At 40.7% G+C, this 27768-nt stretch overlaps 3 protein-coding genes across 7 annotated transcripts in view; 1 reads left to right on the top strand and 2 right to left on the bottom strand.

Annotated features, from left to right (window-relative positions):
- Nucleotides 1-14822, bottom strand: part of pnpla6 (patatin-like phospholipase domain containing 6) — a 33669-nt gene extending 18847 nt beyond the window's left edge. For 3 of the 5 annotated variants that reach the window (XM_058380422.1, XM_058380420.1, XM_058380425.1), the window contains exons 1-13: nt 14751-14822; nt 6927-7015; nt 4580-4630; nt 4182-4269; nt 3889-4069; nt 3255-3395; nt 2724-2883; nt 2003-2083; nt 1760-1888; nt 1561-1641; nt 1232-1364; nt 796-870; nt 394-497 (exon numbers count right to left, since the gene is read on the bottom strand). In XM_058380422.1, the coding sequence (XP_058236405.1) occupies nt 394-497; nt 796-870; nt 1232-1364; nt 1561-1641; nt 1760-1888; nt 2003-2083; nt 2724-2883; nt 3255-3395; nt 3889-4069; nt 4182-4269; nt 4580-4630; nt 6927-6971 (1269 nt within the window). In that variant the 5' untranslated portion in view covers nt 6972-7015; nt 14751-14822. The remainder of the gene's footprint in view (nt 1-393; nt 498-795; nt 871-1231; nt 1365-1560; nt 1642-1759; nt 1889-2002; nt 2084-2723; nt 2884-3254; nt 3396-3888; nt 4070-4181; nt 4270-4579; nt 4631-6926; nt 7016-14750) is intronic. The other 2 variants (XM_058380423.1, XM_058380424.1) reach the window with 2 other exon arrangements.
- A 4853-nt stretch (nt 14823-19675) lies between these two features.
- LOC131346695 (serine/threonine-protein kinase pim-1-like) lies at nt 19676-22783 on the bottom strand. Its single transcript, XM_058380271.1, has 6 exons — nt 22771-22783; nt 21656-22049; nt 21080-21168; nt 20648-20700; nt 19982-20235; nt 19676-19928 (listed from the first exon to the last, which is right to left on the bottom strand). The coding sequence occupies exons 1-6, from the start codon at nt 22781-22783 to the stop codon at nt 19676-19678; spliced, it is 1056 nt and encodes a 351-aa protein (XP_058236254.1).
- A 3644-nt stretch (nt 22784-26427) lies between these two features.
- lipt1 (lipoyltransferase 1) lies at nt 26428-27731 on the top strand. Its single transcript, XM_058380034.1, has one exon. The coding sequence runs from the start codon at nt 26578-26580 to the stop codon at nt 27703-27705; it is 1128 nt and encodes a 375-aa protein (XP_058236017.1). The 5' UTR covers nt 26428-26577; the 3' UTR covers nt 27706-27731.
- Nucleotides 27732-27768: the final 37 nt, after the last annotated feature.

Raw genomic sequence — 27768 nt, 5'->3', positions numbered from 1 at the left:
ACACAGATTCTGGGAAAATGAATATAAGTAATATATTAGCACTTATTTAAAATAAGCAGCATTTTAGGATTAGAATTTGCAAACATGCATCTTTTAAGGACTTTTTACAGAGTACACGTTTGCAAAAACTGTGGTAGATACATATGTGAGCGTGTGTGTGTGTGTGTGTGTGAATGTGTGTGTGTGAATGTGTGTGTGGGCAGGAGTTGCTGTTGGTCTTATATTTACAGATTAAAAGAATAAATTAAAATATTTCAAACCCTGAACCTTTTTCCTGTGTTGTTTTTTGCTGGAGTGACTAAGCCATTTGCATGTCAAACAAATCAGTGTGTGTGTGTGTGTGTGTGTGTATGTGTGTGTGTGTGTGTATGTGTGTGTGTGTGTGTGTCTAACCCGTGAAAATACGGGTGCTGCTTGTGTTCCATCCTCAGCAGACACAGAAATGCGGCCCCGCTCATAGGCCATGTCGAAATCTGAACGCAGGCCCTTTTGCATGCCTGAAAACCCAACACACACACACACACACACACATAGCAACCCTTAATATTCTCGGCACATTATAATGCATGAATTGTGAGACTCAAGGCACAGTTTAATATCACATGACTCCTGTCACTGTTGTTATCAGACACGATGCTAGATGTTGTGTCTAGGTATCACACACTAAAATGACAAACTATTCCTGATTTAGCAAAAACACAAAGACACATGTTTCACTTTAGACACACTTGCACACAAATATGCTTAAAAATGCATTCACACACACACACACACACAGAATAAGATCACACTCACCAGCAATGTCCACAGGCATGGAGATTGCCCTGCTCAGGGTCGGGATGGTGCTGCCTTCCTTCCCATGATCCACTGCTTAAATTTATAACCAAGAAAAAGCATGTTTAATTTAACGTTAATAAATTAAGGCAAAATGCTTCATTTTGCAGACTCAAGGTCTAATTTGGTTTATTCTTTTTTTCATTTAAGTCAACATTACCATAAACACCATAGACAGAAACGTGCCGATGTATGACATCTGTGATCCCGGTGTTGAGATCATTCTGCTCGTATTATTATTATTATTATGATCATAAGTAGTAATAAACGGCCACCTTCTTTGATATCGGACACCGGTTGAATTCTGAACTGAACGAACAATCTTTTGGATTGTGTCAGAGCTAAATAAACACTCCATGTCTCTTCCTCCAGCTCTCTACATTTTTTGCGTTATTACCGGTGGCGTCTCGGACGGCGGCTTCCCGCTGGTCCTCTGGCACGGTGAGGCTGCTGAAGCGTTTGCTGTGGCGTACAGGGCTGGTGCGGCTGGCGTGTGGAGACAGCACGGGTAACCGCAGTGGCTGCATCTCCTGAGAAAAGAACATCTATGTTAAAGATGTGCAAAGACTCTAACCTTAAACTTCAACATAAACAATGGCAAAGATTATTGTCTGTTGATTTGAAATGATCTGAACCACGCTGCTTCGGCTGCATTCATTTATTTTGAAAAATAATCACAATTTCAATATCCTGTTTTTCAATGAAATGTGTGTGTGGGTGTCTTACATGGGAGAAAAGCTCATTAGTGAGACCTAGGTAGTTGTGCAATGCCAGGACAGTCACTCTCTGCAGCCTCACCATGATGATCTACAGACAGAAAAAGACCATCTACTGTAACAGCCCTACATATCGCATTTATATTAGAAGCTTATTTAAGTAAAATATATTAGAATACACACACACACACACACACACATACACAGACCTGCACCACTCGCACTAAACTCTCTGGATATTTCTCGAAGATGGACAGAAAAGCTTCAACAGGCAGACGGAGGACTGTGGACACTTCTGCAGCTCTGGCAGACACCGTCCGATACGGCCTCTGGTGACCCTGTAACACACACACACAGACACACAGTACAAAGGGTTTTTTATATGATATACCTTGGCAACTTTATTTACATACCACATGCATAACGTTTACGGAAATGTGGGCGTGGCTTACAGTGATGACGTCAAGGATGCTCAGTAGACTATGAACCGAATCTCCTGGAAACACCTCTTTCACCACTCCATCCTTCCCATCCTTCAGAGAGAGAGAGAGAGAGAGAGAGAGAGAGAGAGAGAGAGAAAGAGAGACGCTCTTCTGTAACTTGTTTAGAACAATAACCTTGTTTACAGCTGCATGGGGCTACTGTTAAATATACTGATCAGGCATAACAGTATGACCACCTGCCTAATATTGTTTGCTGCCAAAACAGCCCTCACCCATCAAGGCATGGACTCCACTAGATCCCTGAAGGTGTGCTGTGATATCTGGCACCAAGATGTTGCAGGACTTAAAGGTAAAATACTTTTGATAGATACTGACCACTGCAGACCGGGAACACCCCACAAGAGCTGCAGTTTTGGAGATGCTCTGATCCAGTCGTCTAGACATCACAATTTGGCCCTTCATCAATCTCGCTCAAATCCTTACTCTTGTCCATTTTTCCTGCTTCTAACACATCAACTTTGAGGACAAAATGTTCACCTGCTGCCTAATATATCCCACCCACTAACAGGTGCCATGATGAGGAGATCATCAGTGTTATTCACTTCACCTCTCAGTGTTCATAATGTTATGCCTGATTAGTGTATATTCACATTCAAAAACAAAGGCCAAGCCTGGGGATGCAAGACACCTACTTACACACACACACACACACACATACACACACACACACCTGTCCTGTAAGACACAGCTCCAGTTTGCCGTCCTGCACAACATAGATACTGCTGTCTGGCTGTCCGGGTCTGAAGACGTATTCGCCCTGCTGGAACTGCAGGAACACCATGTGCTTACACAGCTCCAGAAACAATGGCTTCTCAAAGTGGCCCAATACACTACACACACACACACAACAGAGAGACACACTGGCTTTTACTTTACATTTATGTAATTTTAACTCATGTTATAAAGCATATATGACTTTCATTATAACACTCATGTGTGAAAAAGGAAACATTGCAGTATCACACTCCTCTGACTACGGCTCAGAGCTGTGATTGGACAGTGATTGGATTTTAGTCTATAAAATCTATGAGACACTGCTGAAAGTGATGTACAATATGGCCTGGAATTATGTTCACGTGTGTTTTTTACTGTTTTTTTCTGCAGAGCTCAAGCAACACAAGAGCAATGTGATTCTTTTGCTTTTACTGGAATCCTGGCATGGAAATGTCTTCATACTGCAGAGTCATTGTGAAGTATTTACCGCACGTTCTTGAGCATGTACAGCACTTCTGAGGGCAGGTGTGAGTTAGCCACATCAAACTCTGTGAGATCTGCCTCTAGCACTGAGGGAGGAGGCTCCTTCATCTGCAGTGTGGGCACCTCCTTCTTAAAGCGCAGGATCCTGAAGAGAGAGAGAGAGAGAGAGAGAGAGAGAGATGTGAGATGAGTACAGAGAGAGAGAGACAGAAATTCAGAGAGACAGAGAGAGAGAGAGAGAGAGAGAGAGAGAAACAGAGAGAGAGAGAGAGAGAGAGAGAGAGAGATAGGTGAGATGAGTACAGACAGACAGAGAGAGAGAGACAGAGAGGGAGCGAGAGAGAGGGGAGAAACAGAGAGACAGAGACAGGTGAGCAGGTGAGATGGGTACAGACAGAGAGAGAGAGAGAGAGACAGAGACAGAGACAGGTGAGATGGGTACAGAGACAGAGAGAAACAGAGACAGGTAGGATGAGTACAGAGAGGTGGGGGGTAGAGAAAAAAAAAGGAGGAGAGAGAGAGAGAGAGATGACAAAACATCACCCAACAGCCTTGCTATTATATTTATTATATTTATATTATATTATATTTATTAATATATATATATATTATATTATTATTATTATTATTCAATTTACTTCTTGGCAATGTTGAGCATCTTCTGCTTCTTCTTCAGTCTCGGACGGGAGGAAGAGGAAGACGACGTTCCGACTAAAGACGAGGTGGACTGAGAGACTTTCCTCATGATCTTCCTGCCATAGAACAAAACCTTGTCTCTTTTGCGGAAGCGGTATTTGGGGGCTTCTTGAGCCGCGAGGTCTGCAAAAAAAAGCACAAAAAAAGGATCACATTAGACATCAATAGAAATCGCTGTAGACAAATAAAAAAGCAGATTAGAGCATTCTAGACGACAACGCTACAGGCGACTCACTCCGAAGGTGAATCCTGCGCAGCACGAAGAAGATGAAGGTGGCGATGAGGACGATGGAGATGCCGGCACCGAGCACTATTCCCACCATCTTTGAAAGACAGAAGGGAATAGAAATAAAAATATAAAATAGTCACGAACTAAGAATGGAGAACTTCAACGATTAGGAATTTGGATAAAGCCTGGTGGAAGCTTTTGGAAAATTCACTACACTACAATAGAGTATTTTAAATGATATAGTGTAGTATATTTCTAGGTACATAGCAGTCACTGTTCTTGCAGTATCATCTCTACTAATCACGTAATAATTCTGGATTTCCTTATTCAGTAAATCGTTCAGAATTTCCTGCTGATCTTCACATTTGCTCCTCAGCTATTTGTGTAATGTGATGTATACGAACCATGCTGGTCTGTAGCTGGTCCTCCACAAACGTCTTTATATTTTGAATTCCCTATTGTAGAAAAACAAAAACAAACAACATATACATCATTTTTAAAAAATAGTGATCCAGCTTCAAGCTTTATATTAATTCTAATATTTATTAAATCTTATATTTGTGACCATTTACACAGAAACATGTATTGTGTATAATCGTGTAAACGTGTATAATCATGTAAACATGTATAATCGTGTAAACGTGTATAATCTAAGGCTAATAATAAAATGTTTAATCGTTGATATGATGAAGATTTCTGTAAGAGTACTTTTTACATTTATGCAAAGAAATTGTAGTTTTTACCTCAGGAAATCTTTCGTTTTTCAATTCAGTTTATTTGTGTAACAATTTTAACATTTTACATTTTAATCCCTAATGAGTAAGCCTGAGGCGACGGGAAGAACGACTGAGGAAGAAACCTTGAGAGGAACCAGGCTCAGAAGGGATCCTCATTTTAGGTGACACTGGACAGTAAACAATGTAAATGTAAATAATGTCCTTTCTTCCAATGCAACCAAGGAACTTATAGGTCAGTGGAATTTCTGAGTTCATTATTGACTTAACACTAATTCCTTCCTTTCCGAAAGCTGCAGTGATTAGTCCCCAAGTGGTTCTATCCACAGCAGTCCCCTAGGTCACAGACTGTCGATGCAGATCTATCCCCAGCATCACTGAGCACTACCAAGAGACGAGACTCCAACCAGGGGTGGAGCTTCTGGAAGGATCAGGTAGGTCAATGACAAAAAGAAGAAGTGATCACACTGGGAACTCAGAACACTTAGAGCTCGGATCCAAAGGGATCAAATCATCCCTGTAATGGTTTCTGGTTTCTCAGTAACATGAAATTCTACAACATTATATGTAACTATAGACGGATTAAAAAAGCTTGACATGTCAAAAAAAAAAAACGTTTTAGCAAACTGCTATCATATAAGAAGAAGAAAACAATTCAGCTTGCACCGTTAAGGCGGTATCAGTAACTCCTCAGCTTCACCACCCTGGCCTTGAACATGGAAATCATTACTCCTCTATCCTGATTTCTGCTCAGTCCTCAATCCTACACTCTTTCACAGACTCCTACTCCGGCATTCCTGTCCACATCTTTCCATCGGTCATTCTTTTCCTAAACAACTCTCTGTACACTTCTAATAAAAGGCACATAAACTAATTAGACATTTCAGCTTCTGTATTTTTTGGTCATTTGATTGCTCTCTCTCTCTCTCTCGCTCTCTCTCTGAGACAACTTCTGTGGTGCAAGAATGCATCATCGGCATGCTGTATTTGAGAAATAACATGAAGGCAGAGCTGAGTAAATAAGCAGAAACTATAGGGTGGAAAATGGAGAAGTGCAGAGCATTAAAATCCAAGTCTCTTAATCAGCTTATAACTGTGTAGTTCAGCCAAGTAAGTTTTCTTCCTAAAGACATGCACTCTGGGCATCTTACTATACCAGTCACACCCATATTTACACAGCGCATGTGTTTTTATCTGCCATCAATCTCATTCGCTCTGCCATGTCATGTTACACCAACTGCACTGTGCAAGAGGAAAAGGCTGAGAACAGATAAGCGGTTATCTTGCGAAACTCGACCTGTTCCTCTTCCTGTATCTACTTTGTAATATAAACTAGTAAATAAGGACAACAGCAAAGAAAGGCAGAACTCATTCCTGTGGTCAGGTGAACGCATCCCTGGCCAATCGTCTTTTAGAAAGCAGCAAATCGATCAAAATGATAAAAGGACTGACTGGATGAAGAAAAGAAAGAACATCTGGTAGCACTAACAGGTCACTGGAAGGTCAGATGGAGGGGACGATGACAGCTGGTCATCGAGTAAAAGGACGGGATTGAAATAAAAAGGGTTTCTTTCTTTAAAAAAATAGAAGGAAATGCAAAGCCATTCAGGTTTCAAAGGATTGTGTGAAATTTGCATGTTTGCAATTTAATTTATTTCTAAGAGGCATGAGAGAGGAGGGAAATGCGATATGAAGTACAACAGATATCTGGTGTAAACATGTATACAGATTAGGAGTATGAAAAGGAATAAAAAAAAGCCTTGGAAGATAAATAATGGATGTACTTTCACATTTGCTAATATTTCCTGGAGCTCTTTATGTGAATTGTTTCAAGGATTTTATTTTATATTTTAATGCTTTCACAATCAGCCAAGTGGTTTTCGACAGACAGGCAGAACATGGGCTGGATTTCAAATTATTATCTTTTTTATTTTGTGCAATAGATATTGTGTATATATTTCGATTGTCTTTGTCTCGTCATATGTCATATATTTAAAGGAAGGGCCAGCATGCTCACCTCTAGTGTTTCTTGGGACTCTGGTCCCGAGGTGCTCTGTCCCATTCTAACAGTGGCACTTCACACAACTGGTCCATGAACAAATCGCGCTGCAAGACACACACACAGTAAAGCAAGGGGTATCATGCAACATGCCATCACATGCAAATCAGCCACATGCTAGCACAGTCTCCATCTTTCACGCAATATTCGTGTAAACAGTATTCACTCCTGTCTCGTCATCTTTCCATTTAGTAACTCTAGCAGCTACCCCACACTGGGGCAGTCAAAGCAGAACAAACTCCCTTTTTTATTTCTGACATTGTAAAATTCTACTGAAAAACCTTGGTGGGGCAAATTATTGCCTTTGAATGCATATATCTATCTCCAGAGTCATGACCTGTGAGCCCTGTCAGTGGACTGACGAGCGATCCAGCAGACCTACAGACAATGGAGCTTGTCAGGATCAATATGGCTGAACCTGATTTACCCCTGACACTATTTTATGTCTATCCTAACACTGGGCAAAAATCCTGTGCAGACAATCCTGAAATATTTTGAAAAACATAGTCTAGCAAGCCATGTTTCAAGAGAAGTTCCGAGTTTGATACCCAATCTAGGCTGATGCCAATTACGACAGAACTCTTGGACATGTGGTTGCTTCTGAAGAACCCCATTAAGACATGGAGATACTCCAGTGATGGTGAAACACTGGTCTGAGACACTCTCTCTTGATCTCTCTCAGATCTCTGGTTATCCACCACACCTCTAGATTTACATCATACATCTCTCGATCTTTGCCGTTGACATTCCCACTCCTCTACGTCTGACTAAAGCATCTCTTGGAAATTTCCTACATTTTCTCTCGGATGCGAACTGTGTCAGCAAAATCGCCAACTGCCATTGGTGCTCAAATTACAATCCATTAACAACACGCCTACAATACAGCAAGTAACGGTAGACTACTCTCAGTGTCTGAGGACATCAGCTTAACACAATAAAAGTCACTTTTTAAATCAATTATAATGGCCTCAGTGAACAACTAATACTCATTCAGGGCAGAAGCTTTTATACAAAGTGAAACAGAAAACAACTCAAGCATGAAAGATTTAAAGGAGCCGAGTCGACAGTCCCTGCGAGAAAAAGCTTTAACCATCTTACTAGAAACAAGGGCAAGATAGTTGTGGGAATTAAAAAGTCAAGGCTGGGATTAAGTTAAGGCTGAAACAAAATGGCTTTTTGTACTGCGCAATACAACAGAACTTTTCGCTTCAGAAAACTAGAACAGGGTTTTTCCTAAAGCCAAATATAATAACCTGTAAACCTGGAAAATCCTGGCTATTGGAAATACCATTTAATGTGCTGGCTATACCAATCAGAGGAACCGTAATAAAAGCCCTTCTGCCTTGCTGGCCTTAGTAAAGTCGCTTCAAACTAAAATGATGATTTAATTCCCTTTTTTGTCACCATCGTGTTGGTTATAGTGTTTCTCTCATCATGTTGGTGAAAAATAAACTAGAACCCAAGCAGAAATGGTCGGACCAGTTCTTGTTTTTATTTTGAAGATGCAATGAGAAAATGCACAACATGAGACTAACACTAGTCACGAAGAATTGGGTCAAATAAAAAGAGGAATACAAATCATTTGATTCATATATTTACATAATCACATATATGTGTGTATCTTCACAGATTTTTACTAGTTAGCTAACTAATGTGACAGTTTCTGTGAGAATTTTTAAACTATATTTTCAGATCTTTACTGCTCAGCCCGGGAAACTAGCTAACATGCTAACCTGACAGAATGAAAAATCGTTAAGTCATATTCATAAATGTTGCTGCTAATCTGTACTGCTAGCATTAGCTAGCTAACTTAAGCTAACTTGAGGTGACCTCTGACAGGATTTATAAATCTTCATAAATATTTACATTAATAATGTTCACGTTAATCTTCAAGCTAGCTAACATGAGCTAACCTGAATTTTTGAGACAGGTGACAAACTGAAAAAGTGATGTAAGATCTGCTATAGAATTTCTTACACTATTGATAAAAATGGGTTAAATACAGCTTATGGTTAGCAAGCTTAATCTTACACTGAATAGACACCGACCAAGGATACCATTATGAACACCTGCCTAATATTGTGTTGGTCCCCCTTTTGCTGCCAAAACAGCCCTGACCCGTCCTGCACTGTGTATTCTGACACCTTTCTATCAGAACCAGCATTAACTTCTTCAGCAATTTGAGCAACAGTAGCTCGTCTGTTGGATCGGATCACACGGGTCAGCCTTCACTCCCCACGTGCATCAATGAGCCTTGACCGCCCATGACACTGTCACCGGTTCACCACTGTTCCTTCCTTGGACCACTTTTAATAGATACTGACCACTGCAGACCGGGAACACCCCACAAGAGCTGCAGTTTTGGAGATGCTCTGATCCAGTGGTCTAGCCATCACAATTTGGCCCTTCGTCAAACTTGCTCAAATCCTTACACTTGTCCATTTTTCCTGCTTCTAACACATCAACTTTGAGGACAAAATGTTCATTTGCTGCCTAATATATCCCACCCACTAACAGGTGCCATGATGAGGAGATCATCAGTGTTACTCACATCACCGCTCATAATGTTATGCCTGATCGGTTTAAGTTAATCTGAATCTTTAAATTAAGGAAATTTATTCTAATAAAAAAAAAAACCTGTAGATATTTTTATCAAACAAAAACACGTCAGAATTATTGGCACCCCTGTGTTTGGTACTCATACAAAGTCTCCTCGCCAACATTTACCTCACTGATTTGTCTCCTATAATGCATCATGACATGTATGGAGAACACAGAGCAAGCCAGAAAGTTATGAATAACACTATCCCTTTGTTTTGACAACAAACATGTGTACCGTTAATAAAAGAATGAATCTGATACTGTCTACTTGATATCACAAGGATCTGCAGCAGATTCGAGGAAAACAGCCTCACTGGGCTGCAACCAGACTGAGCATCATTTCATGTAACTCCATCTAGCTACAACCTACCTGTCTACAGCTTTATTTGTAAAATATTCCTGTATCATTATGTTGATTCGGTTTACTGGTGTAACGGCAGGTGTGGTTTATACTTTTTCACTAAAGCAGGTTTGCGTATTGACCCTGAGAGAGTGTTTTAAGAGAAAGCAGAGTTATCTGCTCGTTACTGACTCATGACAACTGTCTAGAATTTGGTCGTCTTTAATATTGGTCACATTCTTGCTGTGTCCATGTGGGTTTCCTGCCACCTCAGGACTATGTGATGGACTGGCTAGGCCTAATTGCTCCTAGGTGTGATTGTAAGTGTATCAGTATTTGTGTGCCTGATGTCCTGAAATAAACTGTTGTCCCATTCTGGGTGTATTCCCACCTCACGCCCTGTGTTACCTGGATAGACTATGGGATATGTTCTGGAGCTATGATTCAGACTCTGCTGGAAGATGTTGCAACAGCAAGAGCAAACCAAATATATATATATATATTTTTTTTACACTGAGTGGGTTGAGTGTGGAAAAATCCACTCTGTGTTGTCATATCCGGACAGTGCCAGGATTTACTCCTAGCTCATCTCAGACTGTTGAATGAACACCATTCATGTGTATGAAGTCCAGCGGTACACAAACGACCACAGCAGGAGTGTGTGTTCAGCAGGAGAGTGTATGTGTTCAGCAGGTGTGTGTATGTGTTCAGTGGGAGAGTATGTTCAGCAGAAGAGTGTGTGTGCTCAGCAAGAGTGTGTGTTCAGCAGGAGTGAGTTCAGCAGGAGGGTGTATGTGTTCAGCAGGAGTGTGTGTGTGTTCAGCAGGAGTGAGTTCAGCAGGAGGGTGTATGTGTTCAGCAGGAGTGAGTTCAGCAGGAGGGTGTATGTGTTCAGCAGGAGTGAGTTCAGCAGGAGGGTGTATGTGTTCAGCAGGAGTGTGTGTGTGTTCAGCAGGAGTGAGTTCAGCAGGAGGGTGTATGTGTTCAGCAGGAGTGAGTTCAGCAGGAGGGTGTATGTGTTCAGCAGGAGTGTGTGTGTGTTCAGCAGGAGTGAGTTCAGCAGGAGTGTGTGTGTGTTCAGCAGGAGTGAGTTCAGCAGGAGGGTGTATGTGTTCAGCAGGAGTGTGTGGGTGTGTTCAGCAGGAGTGAGTTCAGCAGGAGTGTGTATGTGTTCAGCAGGAGTGAGTTCAGCAGGAGGGTGTATGTGTTCAGCAGGAGTGTGTATGTGTTCAGCAGGAGTGTGTATGTGTTCAGCAGGAGTGAGTTCAGCAGGAGGGTGTATGTGTTCAGCAGGAGTGTGTATGTGTTCAGCAGGAGGGTGTATGTGTTCAGCAGGAGTGTGTATGTGTTCAGCAGGAGTGTGTGTGTGTTCAGCAGGAGGGTGTATGTGTTCAGCAGGAGTGTGTGTGTGTTCAGCAGGAGGGTGTATGTGTTCAGCAGGAGTGTGTATGTGTTCAGCAGGAGTGTATATGTGTTCAGCAGGAGTGTGTGTGTTCAGCAGGAGTGAGTTCAGCAGGAGTGTGTATGTGTTCAGCAGGAGTGTGTATGTGTTCAGCAGGAGTGTGTATGTGTTCAGCAGGAGGGTGTATGTGTTCAGCAAGAGTGTGTATGTGTTCAGCAGGAGGGTGTATGTGTTCAGCAGGAGGGTGTATGTGTTCAGCAGGAGTGTGTATGTGTTCAGCAGGAGTGTGTATGTGTTCAGCAGGAGTGAGTTCAGCAGGAGTGTGTATGTGTTCAGCAGGAGGGTGTATGTGTTCAGCAGGAGTGTGTGGGTGTGTTCAGCAAGAGTGAGTTCAGCAGGAGTGTGTGTGTGTGTTCAGTAGGAGAGTATGTTCAGGAGGAGTGTGTGTGTGTGTGTGTGTGTGTTCAGCAGGAGTGAGTTCAGCAGGAGGGTGTATGTGTTCAGCAGGAGTGTGTGTGTGTGTGTGTTCAGCAGGAGTGAGTTCAGCAGGAGGGTGTATGTGTTCAGCAGGAGTGTGTGTGTGTGTGTTCAGCAGGAGTGAGTTCAGCAGGAGGGTGTATGTGTTCAGCAGGAGTGTGTGGGTGTGTTCAGCAGGAGTGAGTTCAGCAGGAGGGTGTATGTGTTCAGCAGGAGTGTGTGTGTGTGTGTGTTCAGCAGGAGTGAGTTCAGCAGGAGGGTGTATGTGTTCAGCAGGAGTGTGTGTGTGTGTGTGTGTGTTCAGCAGGAGTGAGTTCAGCAGGAGGGTGTATGTGTTCAGCAAGAGTGTGTATGTGTTCAGCAGGAGTGAGTTCAGCAGGAGGGTGTATGTGTTCAGCAGGAGTGTGTGTGTGTGTGTTCAGCAGGAGTGAGTTCAGCAGGAGGGTGTATGTGTTCAGCAGGAGTGTGTGTGTGTTCAGCAGGAGTGAGTTCAGCAGGAGTGTGTATGTGTTCAGCAGGAGGGTGTATGTGTTCAGCAGGAGTGAGTTCAGCAGGAGTGTGTATGTGTTCAGCAGGAGGGTGTATGTGTGTGTGTTCAGCAGGAGTGAGTTCAGCAGGAGGGTGTATGTGTTCAGCAGGAGTGTGTGTGTGTGTGTGTGTGTTCAGCAGGAGTGAGTTCAGCAGGAGGGTGTATGTGTTCAGCAAGAGTGTGTATGTGTTCAGCAGGAGTGAGTTCAGCAGGAGGGTGTATGTGTTCAGCAGGAGTGTGTGTGTGTGTGTTCAGCAGGAGTGAGTTCAGCAGGAGGGTGTATGTGTTCAGCAGGAGTGTGTGTGTGTTCAGCAGGAGTGAGTTCAGCAGGAGGGTGTATGTGTTCAGCAGGAGTGTGTGTGTGTTCAGCAGGAGTGAGTTCAGCAGGAGTGTGTATGTGTTCAGCAGGAGGGTGTATGTGTTCAGCAGGAGGGTGTATGTGTTCAGCAGGAGTGTGTGTGTGTTCAGCAGGAGTGAGTTCAGCAGGAGTGTGTATGTGTTCAGCAGGAGGGTGTATGTGTTCAGCAGGAGTGAGTTCAGCAGGAGTGTGTATGTGTTCAGCAGGAGTGAGTTCAGCAGGAGTGTGTATGTGTTCAGCAGGAGTGAGTTCAGCAGGAGTGTGTATGTGTTCAGCAGGAGTGTGTATGTGTTCAGCAGGAGGGTGTATGTGTTCAGCAGGAGTGTGTATGTGTTCAGCAGGAGTGAGTTCAGCAGGAGTGTGTATGTGTTCAGCAGGAGGGTGTATGTGTTCAGCAGGAGGGTGTATGTGTTCAGCAGGAGTGTGTATGTGTTCAGCAGGAGTGTGTGTGTGTTCAGCAGGAGTGAGTTCAGCAGGAGTGTGTATGTGTTCAGCAGGAGGGTGTATGTGTTCAGCAGGAGGGTGTATGTGTTCAGCAGGAGGGTGTATGTGTTCAGCAGGAGGGTGTATGTGTTCAGCAGGAGTGTGTGTGTGTTCAGCAGGAGTGAGTTCAGCAGGAGTGTGTATGTGTTCAGCAGGAGGGTGTATGTGTTCAGCAGGAGTGTGTGTGTGTTCAGCAGGAGTGAGTTCAGCAGGAGTGTGTATGTGTTCAGCAGGAGTGTGTATGTGTTCAGCAGGAGTGTGTATGTGTTCAGCAGGAGTGTGTATGTGTTCAGCAGGAGGGTGTATGTGTTCAGCAGGAGTGTGTATGTGTTCAGCAGGAGGGTGTATGTGTTCAGCAGGAGTGTGTATGTGTTCAGCAGGAGTGTGTATGTGTTCAGCAGGAGGGTGTATGTGTTCAGCAGGAGGGTGTATGTGTTCAGCAGGAGTGTGTATGTGTTCAGCAGGAGTGTGTGTGTGTTCAGCAGGAGTGAGTTCAGCAGGAGTGTGTGTGTGTGTGTGTGTGTTCAGCAGGAGTGAATTCAGCAGGAGTGTGTATGTGTTCAGCAGGAGGGTGTATGTGTTCAGCAGGAGGGTGTATGTGTTCAGCAGGAGTGTGTATGTGTTCAGCAGGAGTGTGTATGTGTTCAGCAGGAGGGTGTATGTGTTCAGCAGGAGGGTGTATGTGTTCAGCAGGAGTGTGTATGTGTTCAGCAGGAGTGTGTATGTGTTCAGCAGGAGTGTGTATGTGTTCAGCAGGAGGGTGTATGTGTTCAGCAGGAGGGTGTATGTGTTCAGCAAGAGTGTGTGGGTGTGTTCAGCAAGAGTGAGTTCAGCAGGAGTGTGTGTGTGTGTTCAGTAGGAGAGTATGTTCAGGAGGAGTGTGTGTGTGTGTGTGTTCAGCACTGCGGGTGTGTGTGATGTGATTTTCCTGCGCCACTGCGCTATTTGCGGCAAAATGATGCCGATTCAACCTTTGACCTGCTGTTAGCTTTACAGCTCTGCTAAGCATTCAAGACCGGTGTGTGCTAGCGTTTAACGCCATAATAACACCACGGGGTGTGTTTATAACATGTTAGTAACGGGTTCAGTACATCCGGTAACGTCAACAAGACCACGCGGGGTGGGAGATTTCAGATGGCTATAATCTTAGCTTTTCATTAAGTCAGTCCTTGATTAACAACATAAACCTTTCTTTAACAATAATCCGTTCTTTACTTTTTGTAAAATTGTAAATAAATGTGTAAATAAACGTACACAGCCTTTTCTAGCAGATCGCAAGGGCATCAATTGTTTACCGAATCCTAAATAACTCGCTGTTAGAAAAGCAGTGCACTACAGAGGGAACACAAGCCATTACTTTACACCCCTCAGTAGTGCACTAGTATTCTCAATAGGAGCCATTTGAAACACAGCCATTATCATGTACATACACAGCTTTTTCCAACGATCGTGATACATCTGAATAATTTAGAGAGATATCTTTTTTATCCAGAGTCAATTAAAGCGCTAACTATGTAAAATGTACAGCTGTCAGACGCACTAGACAGACAATAAACAGTGTAACTGGAGTATGTTAAGTTTCTTTACCCTACCTGAACCTCGAGTCCCCTTCTGTCAAACAACAACTCAATACCGGAAACGTCCACATGCAACACCCCTCCCACTCAGGGCGGGACTAGGACAGAGGACCAATCAGCGATAGCTCTCGCGACCTTAACCAATTATTATTATCCACCTTCATAAACTAACGCTTCATTGAAAAATGTAAAAGGTGGATCATATGTAATTCATTAACGAAGGTATTTTTGACGTTTATATATATATATATATATATATATATATATATATATATATATATATATATATATATATATATATATATACATATAAACACTTGACAATAAAACACAGATTTTAAAGATTCACAGCAATCATCAGTCTGAAGCTTGAATGAAACTGACATATATATATATATTGAGCTTGCAAAACATACGGCAACCATGACTTGCGACATATACACAATTATAAACACAACACATCGTCTTGGACCATTTAATTAAATAAAATGTTAGACTTAAAACTGTTTATCAGAATCTTTTTTTGGATGAAACATGTCCTTTCTGAGACACTAATAATGTTTGTTCACAGGAATGGAGCCGATTGCTCAGAGGTAATAACAAAGACCTGTGACCTCAGTGATAGGACTGATAAGTTTACAGGGAACAAAAAGTAATATGCTACCTGTCACTCGATACACAGGGGGAATCTGGTGCCAGATTTAGGTTCTGACCATTCACAGAGGAGAAAACTCTAAGCAGAGATTGCAGCGTCTTGCTAGAATGCTACAGTGCACAGTATAATATGGAGTTTTATCCTGTTCTCCTCTTTCTGTAACTAAACAGTCTGCTGATTAACAGACTCTAAACAATTACTGATTATATCATAATGTTCTCAGTAACTAGTGTGCGTATGGCATGTTGCAACCAAAAACCGAATACACACCAAAAGTAAATGAACCCTTTCCACTGCACAAAGTAAAACTGAAGAATGTGATGTTTACAGACTGTCCACATTTATTTAAAGAGACTACAGGTTAGTGATAGTCTTGTGTGGCCAGTACTGGTGCGTTTTCCTTGTCCAGCTTGGTCTTGAACTTCTACAGCTGTGAGGAACAAAACATTCATACACCTCTCTCTAAAAGGGTACATTAAAGACAATCATATTTATTGCCATCTAACAGACCTTATTTATCAAGCTGGAAATGAATAATTTATATAGTAAACTATTTGCAGCAGAGTTTATTAAGCATACGTGGATTTGTCACTCAGTTAAGGAAGTATATATCCGTTCATGGTAACAAGCTGTACTTCTTTCACCGTCCACTTTTTGGTCATCATTTTGCTCTACAAGCTTTGCCTTTTATGGAATTTTGTGGGCGTGGTTAAATATAAATCGACCTGTTCCATGAGCATACATAGTAATATAATGGATGATCGGTGTTTATTAACATATGCATGTGAATAAGAAGTAAATTACAAAAACATTAAATCACAACCTTTATTATGATAAATAGCAATTATATTCGTATATCTTTTTCTTATAAGAATCAATGTATGTTTTTGATGGAAGAAGCAGAACTTTTGTTTTTAATAGAAAGACAAGAGGCAAGATTTTGTTACCATAGTATCTACTTGCTAAGTCATTTTCGTAAACCCGTGTGTAGCAATGCATAGTTAAGTAACTGCATTTACTGGATGATGTAAATTTAGTTAGACTGAATTCTCTATATTTGTTTTCTATATTCTCTCTATATATGAACATATGATGTATATGCATAAATAATATATAATATATAATATAGACAAATCCAAAGTAGCAGCACATTTTGACTAAGTACAGATGTGGCCAAAAATCTTATCAGTTTACTAATCAGACCAGAGATGTGTCTTCCTGTTCAGAATTAATGTCTCTAGCTCTGTAGTTAGTGTCTGGTCTGACCTATCCGAGCATAACCCTATCCCTAACTCCCTATTAGTTCCCTATTAAATCTCTCTTGGTTTATTCACCACTAACTACTTTAAAGCAAACTTAAATAAATAACGTTTATTATAGTGAAATGAATATACACTTACTGTCCACTTTATTAGGAACACGTGTGCATCTTCCACCTATCTAATCAGTCAATCATGCCGCAGCAGTGCAATGTATAAAATCATGCAGATGCAGCTCTTCAGTTCATGTTCACATCAAGCATCAGAATGGAGGAAAAAGTGTGACTTCAACCGTGGCGTGGTTCTTGAAATTGTCATGTACTATTACTTTCATTGCTTCTGTTAAAAATGGAGATTTTAACTAAAGTTTCTGCAAATAGAACAAGAAACTCACAATTATCTAATGCAAAAATATTATATTTCCACTCGCTTTTCACAGCAAACCGAGTTATCATCTATTATGTACGTATGGTTGGTTATGATAAAATGTTTGTGTAAATCTAAATGGAAGATTTTCTCAAATTGTTTTAATTAGTCTCACATGATTATCATATTTTAAAAGCACAGTTCTTACATTTTAGAGGCCTCTGCTGCCTGCAAGGTGAATTGCAATCATTTTTCTTTTAGAAGCTGCAGAGCTCAACAGCACTATTATCGGTTGTTGGAGAACTTAAATATGGACCACAAAGATGAACCACACAATGCTTTAAAATGTCATGTTTATTTACAGATTTTGAGCTTTACAAATATCAATGTCAATGTCTTTGACATACAAAAAAATAATCTGTTATCTATAGGTCACTTGAAGAAAGCCAGCAATCTTATATGCAAGTTAGTACAGGTTTTATCTGAGCTTATGCATTAGAAAAATCAGACCTGGCCAGTAAAGTGCAATGAAAACATCATCTCCTCTTAATAACTTTTCTCTCTTCATAGGCAACAAGGGTGGTGAAAATCATATCATTTACAAAAAATGGCTTCTCATTACCAAGGTGTCACACATGTCACAAACATCTCATGATAGGTAAAAGCAAAGAGCTCTCTCTTAAGACCTTTGCAACTGTATTGTTGATACTGATGGCATTGGTTACAGAAGGATTTCAAAACATCAGAATGTTCCAGTAAGCACTGTTGGGCCATAATCCAGAAGTGGAAAGAACATCAATTCACCATAAACTGGCCACAACCAGGTGCTCCTCGCATGATTTCTGACACAGGAGTGAAAAGTATTATCAGAAGAGCTGTCCAAGAGCCAAGGACCACTTGTGGAGAGCTGCAGAAATTAGCAGGTACAATTGTTTCAAAGAAAACAATATGTAATGCCTGCAACCGCCATGGCCTGTATGCACGCTCACCACGCTCACCAAGACTCCATTGCTGAAACCCTTATCAGTGTTGCTCATGGCACTAAATGAAAATTAGCTCTATTTCATGTTGTTGCTCAGTTGCGACACATACATGTCATTCTCCCACTGAGTTTCTCCCTCGGCATCGTCTTCTCTGAGTATCTCTCATCCTACACAGTCTGGCCGACCACGATTCAACCCCAGCACTCATAGTGGTAGCTGAGTGGGGCTCCCTTGCCATACTGCACACTTACTTCCTTAGACTTACTTTAAATAACAGGACTCTACAAACGTGCATACTGGTGCTGTACTAAGACTCCATCCACTCTTCCATCATCTCTCCATGTGTGTGTGATTGCAACATACCCTTTAACCTTCACACTCCCACCAAACATGGTCGAGTGGAATTTCCCAGCGATTCACCGTGCACTATTCACAGCTAAGCCTGCTGATCATTCTCCATACTGATCATTCTCCACGCAGATGTTCTCGAGAGCTTAGGTCATTGCATCACATATGCACCGCAGTGTTCTACTGCTAGGACCATACCAGTTCTACTGCTAGGACCATACCAATTGCACTGCTAGGACCTTATCAGTTGTACTGCTACACACCATACCAGTTGCTAGGACCTTACCATATCTACTGCTAGGACATTACCATTTCTACTGCTAGGACCATACCAGTTCTACTGCTAGGACCATACAAGTTCTACTGCTAGGACCATACCATTTCTACTGCTAGGACCTTACCACTTCTACAGCTAGGACCTTACCATTTTAACTGCTAGGACTATACCAATTCTACTGCTAGGACTTTACCAGTTCTACTGCTAGGACCTTACCATTTTTAATGCTAGGACCTTACCATTTCTACTGCTAGGACCTTACCAGTTCTACTGCTAGGACCTTACCAGTTCTACTGCTAGGACCTTACCAGTTCTACTGCTAGGATCTTACCAGTTCTAGTGCTAGGACCATACTAGTCTACCTGCCAGGACCATCTACTGCCAGGACAAACAATCCGAACTGCTACGAGGAAGCCGATTGATGCTTCACTGTTTACATATGAGTCAAGTCCGGCTCCCGCTTCCTGACTTCTCATTTATGACTCTGTTGGAATGTTTTTCAGCACACAAGAAGATAGTGATAAGATAATTACCAAATCATTATTAATCATCATTATTACCCCTGGCTGATTTTTCTTTTCTTCTTTTTTCTTTCTACTTTAAGGAGTCTGTAGAACCAAAACAAAACAGATATCCTCATTTAAGTATCATAAATATTGATATATTTGTCTTCAGTTGCTTACACTTAAAATTATTAGTAAAGCAAAATTACTGTTCAATCCATGTAGGGTGATTTTACACTCACTCAGGTCACTGTATTCAGGTCTATTCTGATGTTGCGTACTAACCTGGCCTCAGAACCAGTCATGTGTGCAGAACTGATAGAGAGTTGGTTGGTCTTCTGGATCTGGCTGGCAGACACCATTTTATCAACCTGGAAGAAGCTGTGTGCAGTAATGTAATTGGTTAAAACAGAAGAATAGTAACTGTAAGTACTCTTCATGTTCATGTTTTTTGTCAGTTTGTCATTTTTAAATAATTATAATTCTAGCTATTTCGCAATGTCATTTTTTTCAGCTGTGTGTTCGGGTTTGATTGTAAAGCTTCTGTATTTACTCACCTTCAGACAGATCATCAGGCAAGCACAGGTCGCCTTCAAGAATCGCACCTTCATCAATATACAGCACAGTTCCACATAACAGGCTGTACAGGAGCACACCTAAACCCCAGGTGGTGGCAGCTTCTGCTTTGTAATAATATCCCCTGAGCACTTCAGGAGGGACAAAATATGGCGTGCCTAAAAGAAAAAGAGAAAGAGTACTGTCAGTAAGATCATGAAAATGATCCATTAAATTCACATCAAATCTATACATCAGTGAGGTGCATTTACCTATATAATCATAATAGGAGGATGGAACACTCCCCGGTTAAGGCAGTGAGATGCAGCCTCAGCTACTTGAATCATTAAGATTTGAGCCTCTGTATCACTCAGTCTGTTCTTATTACAGTACTTGTAGACATCCATACAGGGGTCTGTATGCTCCATGACCAAGATAAAGTATTGGGCTGACCCAAACCATTCAATCAGCTCGACCACACTTGGACTGTGAGGACGCCTGCACACAAGCTCCATTAGTGCCACCTCAACAAGGAGTCTGCATGTGTCACCAGGCTAAAAACCGAGTGGACATGGTCAGTATTGGATTGGACAGAAATGCATGAGAAGTCAAAAACAGGTAAAAAGTGATACCAGCCATCCAGTGATTAACTGTTTAACTGAATTAAACAAAGTGAATAAATGGTTAAATGATCAAATTAGAAAAAGAACACATTTTTTATAAAGTAAAAAGAAAGTGTTTACTTTCACACAGCTCTCTGACCACCCTGATTGAGGTAGGTTTAAATCCTACCACAGTTTATGAAATAAATTGGATAATTATCAAGTCACATTTCAATATACTTGTATGTTGAATTGTCTCAATCATATATATATATTTTTTATATTTATATGGCCACGTCACATATTTTGGTCTTGAAAGCATTTTTCATCAAGAATATCATAAAAGTAAAGAAGGCTTACTTACAAGAGTGTCTTGTCTGTGGTTGTCATCCTTGTCCACAAATTTAATGGCCACCTGCAACACAGAAATACCAACAATTTACACCATCACAGCTAAGCAGCTCACAAACATTTCAATATAAACGTATTTAAGGTATTTCAGCCTGGAGTTTCCTTAAAGGATAAAGTAAGTTGTTGAATTGTTATTGTAATGAATGCAGTTGTTTTTGATTTGAACTCTGTGGTTATTTTATGCATTGATCGAATATGTACAATTTCTGGTTCCTTATTGCAGCTTTTAGGGCTAGAAAAACTACAAACATACAGACAAAATGGCATTCTAATGACAACATTTGATACATGAGACAGGGTTATCATGGTTGGTTTGTCAGTAGCAGTGTGTTGTGTTCAGCATTGCCAGTTAACCTCTGATATTCTGAAATGCTGATATTCATCTTTCTCCCATCTGTTTTCCGAACAGCTGAATAGACGGCACCGAAGCTTCCTTTACCCAGCAGCCCACTCACAATGTAGCGTGTATAAATCCTTACTGTTAAAAAATGCAACAAAAAACAAACGATACAATTATTTTCCCATACAATCTAAACCATATTTTCGATACGTCCGCTATTTTGAGTAAAAAATAGCATGAAATACTATTGACTTTGAACATACCAGCTCGATAAGGGTTGACTCTTCTAACAGTCTGTGTTCTCTTCTCTTCTGTCTCCTTTCTGCTCCATTTTCTTTGTGTCTCCTCTGACCGGAGCTCAGGTTCTTCATAAGACTCATCCATGCTTTTTATTTTCAAAGTAAGCTCCTGTTGTCTATGGCTTGTGTCGAAGCTGGGTGCCTTTGGAGCGTTCTCATTCTTCTCTAAGTTCATGTGGTTCACTTCTGTCTCAGTTTTGCTCCTTTTTCTTGGTGTCTCCTCTGGAGCTCAGGTTCTTCATGAGAATCATCCTTCCTTTTTCTTTTCAGATGATTCTCCTTGCTATGTCTTCCAGTAGAGAAGCAGGAGGTCTGTGAATCGTTCTTAGTCTTCTCTCGGTTCACATCGTCCTCATCTGTCTCTGTTCTCCTCCTTTTTCCTGATGTCTCCTCGGTCTGGAGCTCAGGTTCTTCATGGGAATCATCCATCCTTTTTCTTTTCAGATGATTCTTCTTGCTTTGTTTTCCAGCAGAGAAGCAGGAGGTCTGTGAATTGTTCTTATTCTTCTCTTGGTTCACATGGCTCTCTTCTTTCTCTGTTCTCCTCCTTTTTCCTGGTGTCTCCTCTGACTGGAGCTCAGGTTCTTCATGAAAAGTATTAATCCTTTTTCTTTTCAGAGGGTTCTCCTTGCTTTGCCTTTTAGTGTTGGAGCAGGAGGTCTGTGAATCGCTCTCAGTCTTCTCTGGGTTCACATCGTCCTCTTTTTTTTTTCCCCCTTATTTTGACATAAACCGTGATTAAAACGAATAAAAACGGTGTTTAAACTGACTATACCTTTTTCTTTTTATTTCACATATCTAAAAGTCAACAATCGCTTATTTATCATTAGATGCCTAGTGAAAATATTGAAGGGAAACAGCTGATTATTACTGAGTGTATTTTTCCTTCATGTAATGAAGCTTATTTATCGACACCAAAGTCTTCCACAGAGACAGAGCAGGTTGTTGAATAACGAGAATATTCAGGAATCGGAAATATTAAAGCATTTCATTTATTATTCTCATCCGAGTATGAAAAATATAACCTTCATATTTAGAAGATTTAGTCTCAGATCTTAAAAATGCCAATGTCTTCATGTACAATCTGTCAAAAACTGCTGGTTAAATCTAAATATCTAAACTAAGTAAGACTACAAAGAGTGTAAACATATCACACACATAACAACAACAACAACAACTCACGTGCACACTTATATAGCTTATATTGCCTATATTCTTACACTTTTTCTGAAAAACCAGCAAAAGCAGAAGTTAAAATTACGATTAAGTCTTTCTTCCAAACAAGCAAAGTCCATAGAAGCCTATTCTTGTCTGTATTTTTTATTTGTTTAGGCTAAAACAAGTCTCTTTATGAGGCTGGTGCTCTGTTACACTATAACTTTTATCAGTTTTTCTGCTGCTAAATACATTAATAGTTTTAATACTACTAATCTGAACCCTCTGTCGCCATCTACTGGTAAAATAGTTAAAATGTGTTTAAATGGTAATACACAATTTATCAGGACAGTTCAATGGATGTGTATTTACTGCTACTACAACTATAAGAGACATCAACCTAGCTTAATAGAATAGAATAATATATGGCGCGAGCGTTATTACTATATTAATATGTTTTTCTATATCACTTTCTTGCTTTAGCAAGTTAATAAGCTTTTTTTAGTCCTTTTAACCACATAACAGTACATAGTGTACAATAGAAACAATTTCACTAGTTTTTCAGGACCATGGTGCTACATAAAGAGACAGAGCTATATAAAATAACTAAGGATTGAATACATGAACACAGTTTCACATACACCGAACAGGCATATGATCATCTGTCGCCAGAACAGCCCTGACCCATCATGCACTGTGTATTCTGACACCTTTCTATAAGAACCAGCATTAACTTCTTCAGCAATTTGAGCAACAGTAGCTCGTCTGTTGGATCGGAGCACACGGGCCAGCCTTCTCTCCCCACGTGCATCAATGAGCCTTGACCCTGTTGCTGGTTCACCACTGTTCCTTCCTTGGACCACTTTTGATAGATACTGACCACTGCAGACCGGGAACACCCCATACGAGCTGTAGTTTTGGAGATGCTCTGATCCAGTGGTCTAGCCATCACAATTTGGCCCTTCGTCAAACTCGCTCAAATCCTTACACTTGTCCATTTTTCCTGCTTCTAACACATCACCTCTGAGGACAAAATGTTCACTTGCTGCCTAATATATCCCACCCACTAACAGGTGCCATGATGAGGAGATCATCAGTGTTACTCACTTCACCTCTCACTGCTCATAATGTCATGGTTGATCAGTGTACAGTGCATACAAATTTGTGCAAACAGTGCATGACAGGAGACAATACAGTACAATACACTACACTTCAATAAGTATACAGTTCTGTAGAGTGCATGTGACGATTTGGTTGTAAATAGAAGAGAGTTAGCAGAAGAATTGTAGCAGAATTGTAATGTGTTTAAAAATGGTGTGCAAAAAGTGTAGTTCTGGTCTGGTGTAGGAGAGAGAAGAAGAAAAAAGAAGGTAATAATATTATGATTTCTGAACATAGCCTGGTTATTATAAGGGTTTACGCTTTCTGTGTCACAGTTTAAGTATAACTGGCGTTTGAACCCTTGTTCACTATTGCAGGAACAATTTCAGACATGCATTTCCTCTCAGCAGTTTCTTGAATTCACTGATAAAAGTGACATGTCTGACTCTACTCTATGGGAGACCTTTAAGGCAGTATTGTGAGGTAATATCACTGCTTATGAATTATCCAGGAGGAAGGAGAAACGTAGACATCTTGCCAAAATTGAAGCACTGCTTCCAATTCATCTAAATCTCAGCCAGATCTTAATGCAATGTTATAACTGAAATGCTAAAGAATAATAAAAATTTTGAGTGAACAGGTCAGTAAAATGCTACTTAAAATAAAAACGTAGGCAGTTTGATATGAGTGACAAACCGAAGAGGCTACCATCTCAGTAATTAAGAGGCATACCGGCCAATAGAGCTATTCTCCAAATCACATCAGGCTCTGTTGTGCTGCTAATTAATCCTAAGAAAATTAATGCTCCTTCTTTATTTATTTATTTTAATTTTATAAGTGTCTTTTTACTTCGAAATCTAACATGCTCATTTCAGACATTACTGAATTTCTTAATATGATTGACACACTGAAGCTTAGTGTGGCTGCCATAGAGGATCTGGATAAAGAGTTCACTCTGGATGAAGTTTTCGCTGCCACTAAGTCTAAGTCATTTCCATATGTGATAAAGCCACATATGGGGCCTGATGTGTTTTGTATTGAATTCTATAAAGCTCATTTAGATCTGCTAGTGTTGAAGAATGAATCATTCTTTTGAAAATAAATGGCTTCCTCAGTCTCTCTTTGAGGTGAACCTTTCTTTATTTTCGAAAAAAGACAGGGATAACACTGATCCTTCTAGTTATAGAGCATTAAGGTTCCTTAACTGTGACCAGAAAATTGTTGCCAACGTGATGGCCATTTGACTGAGCAAACACATGACTTCGTTAAGCCATCAGGATCAGAGCGGTTTCATTTTGGGAAGATTTTCTTTTTCAAATGTTACACGCTTGTTCAAGGTTCAAGGATCAAGGCTTCTTTATTGTCAATACCACCATACAGTATGTGCAGACAAACAGAGGAATCGAAATACCGTTTCTCTTCTCTCGTCTTGTAACATTGTACTTACAGTTAGTGCAACAAAGAACAGATTTGTTGACTTATAATAAATAGATATAAATAAATGTTAAATGTCATGTATAATGTTGACTCTCAACAGTCCAGGGCAGCTATTATCTCTCTGGACACCAAGAAGCCTCTGATCAGATCGAGTGGCATTACCTATACTCATTACTAGATAAGTTTGGATTTGGTAAAAAAAAAATATTTGTACATAAAGATGTTTTTTGCAAACCCAAAATCTGCAGTACTTTCCAAGTGGGATAAATCGGACTATGTTCCTCTTTATCGTGGCACAAGGCAGGGATGTTACCTGAGTCCCTTATTGTTTAATTTGGCTTTGGAGCTGCTGGCTATAAGTATTCAGCACCACTGTTCTATTGTTGATTGGGTCAGTAGAGAAATGGCTCGATCATCAAATTGCAGTACAGGGACAACCAAATATAAACAAATAGAAGCATGTAGGAAAGCACACATCAATTCCACTGGGTAACAAAAATATTTAATATTATTTAATAGTTTGTCATAGTTCATATTTATCCTGAGGAAATGTGTGAGGTGAGATTATGCTGAATGTTACTTATTTATATTTTATATATAATTTATATTATTATTCTGCTATTTCAAATTGTTTTTATTAAATGTGTAAGAAGACCAGGTGATTTTCTTTCTTCAGCTGTCCAGTTTCAGTGAGTTTAGGCCCATGTCAGCCTCAGAATCTTCTTGTTGACCAAAAGGGATGGAACCTTACACTGGTCTCATGCTGTTGGTCATCCGGTTTAATGCTAGTGCATTCTGAGATGGGTTTCTGCACAGCACAGTGAGATAGAGTGATTATCTGAGTTACTTTAACATTTCTGTCCACCTCGAACCAGTCTGACCGTTCTCCAGTGACCACTCTCATTGCATTTTTATTGAAAAACTGCATTTTTATTGGACCACATTATTGTACATTATGCAAAAGACTTCCGGTCATGAGATAATGTTACAGGAATGTTCCCAGAAGATTAGTTTTGTATTTAATATAAAAAATACTTCCTAAAAATGTATTGTATAAGCATATAATAGCCGTATAATAAGAGTTTCAGGAACACTACTGACTATATAAAATGACTCCCAGATTAATAAATTAGAAAATAAAAAAATGAAAGAAAGAAAGAAAGAAAGAAAGAAAGAAAGAAAGAAAGAAAGAAAGAACCAAATGCTAACGTTAATAAAATGTTTCGTTCTTGATGGTAAGCTAAAAAAGCATTATTTTATTTTATTTTATTTTATTTTATTTTATTTTATTTTATTTTATTTTATTTTATTACATAGAGTAACTTTTATTTTCCATGCTAAAAAAAACCCAAGACTTTTAAACAAATAGGAAAAATCTTTTTTGACACCGGATGTAAAAACTTAGACTCCGCCCTCCTAAGCATGTTGACTCCAGTCTGGAAAGGGTATACCCATGCAGCGAATTAATATTAATCTTATCAGGATACACAGGGGTTTAAAATCGATCTGTGGAAAAGGTCATCAAGATTTCCGATCAGGAAAAATCCAGAAATGATTCTGAGGACTTTGTCCCGAATGTCCGTCACTACACGTGACCTCAGCCGGCTCGCGCGACACGAGAGCACTTTAAAGTCATGCTTTGATGAGAGCGGTGGAGAGGGACTCATCCTCAAATCTTCATCCACGGATATCTTCCAAAACCTGGCTCTAGAGGACTGGATACATGATCGTGTCGACTTGCAGAGCCGAAGTGTTTTGTTTTTATGGAGAAACGCTCCAGCGGTGGTGATCGGGAGACACCAGAACCCCTGGCAGGAGTGTAACCTGGAGCTCCTGAGGCGGACAGGAATCCCGGTGGCGAGGCGTCGGAGCGGAGGAGGAACCGTCTACCACGATTTGGGCAACATAAACATGACCTTCTTCACCTCGAAGAAGAAATACGACCGCATGAGGAACCTCGGGGTAGTGACCGGTGCACTGAAGGCACTCAGTCCGAATCTGGACGTGTGTGCTACAGAGAGGTTTGACATTATACTTAACGGATGTTATAAGATCTCCGGGACTGCAGCCAGGCTGGGAAGGAAGACCGCCTATCATCACTGCACCTTACTGTGTTCCGCAGATCGCTCTATCCTCTCATCAGTCTTGAAGAGCTCATGCACGGGCATTAAAAGCAACGCCACCCCCAGTGTGCCTTCTCCCGTGACAAACCTCTCAGATCACGACCCCTCTCTGAATCCCTCTTCCCTTATGGACGCCATTGCGTCTTGTTACAATAAAGAGTTTGACCTCGACTGTCCTGTCCTTACAGTCGACCCGGGATCAGAAGTGATGATGCCTGGCATTCACAAGATGACCTCCGATTTGAAAAACTGGGACTGGGTTTATGGAAAGACTCCAAAATTCAGCGTTTGCACATCTTTTATGGTGGACAACACCAACGTTGGACTGGAGATAGAGATCAAGAATGGGGTTGTAGAGTCCTGCATCATGGATGTACACCATGACTGGCTACCTGCAGACTTTGTGAAAGAATTCTGCTCCAGTTTGATCGGGATCCGGTTCTGTCCAAATGAGTTTGCTGTGGCTGTAGCAGCTTTTATAAGAACTACCTCATCCTCTCCGCAGCATACCCAAAACACACTAAGACTCTATGAAAACATTGTATCAGTAATGTAAATAAAGGATTTGAGTTCTTTGTGAAAGTCTGTGTCTAAGCGCATCATGTGTTTAAACATTCTC

Source organism: Hemibagrus wyckioides, linkage group LG26 (assembly GCF_019097595.1).
Source record: "Hemibagrus wyckioides isolate EC202008001 linkage group LG26, SWU_Hwy_1.0, whole genome shotgun sequence".
NCBI lineage: Eukaryota > Metazoa > Chordata > Actinopteri > Siluriformes > Bagridae > Hemibagrus > Hemibagrus wyckioides.
The sequence above is the reverse complement of the archived record's forward strand: the minus strand, read 5'-3'. Positions and strand labels throughout refer to the sequence as shown.

Coding starts and splice junctions, on each gene's coding strand:
- LOC131346695 (XM_058380271.1), bottom strand. Junction 21,169..21,655: donor AACCGAGAGAAGACTAAGAA/CGATTCACAGAC, acceptor TTTAACAGTAAG/GATTTATACACGCTACATTG. Junction 20,236..20,647: donor ACCACAGACAAGACACTCTT/GTAAGTAAGCCT, acceptor CTCGGTTTTTAG/CCTGGTGACACATGCAGACT.
- lipt1 (XM_058380034.1), top strand. CDS start 26,578: ATGATTCTGAGGACTTTGTCCCGAATGTCCGTCACTACACGTGACCTC.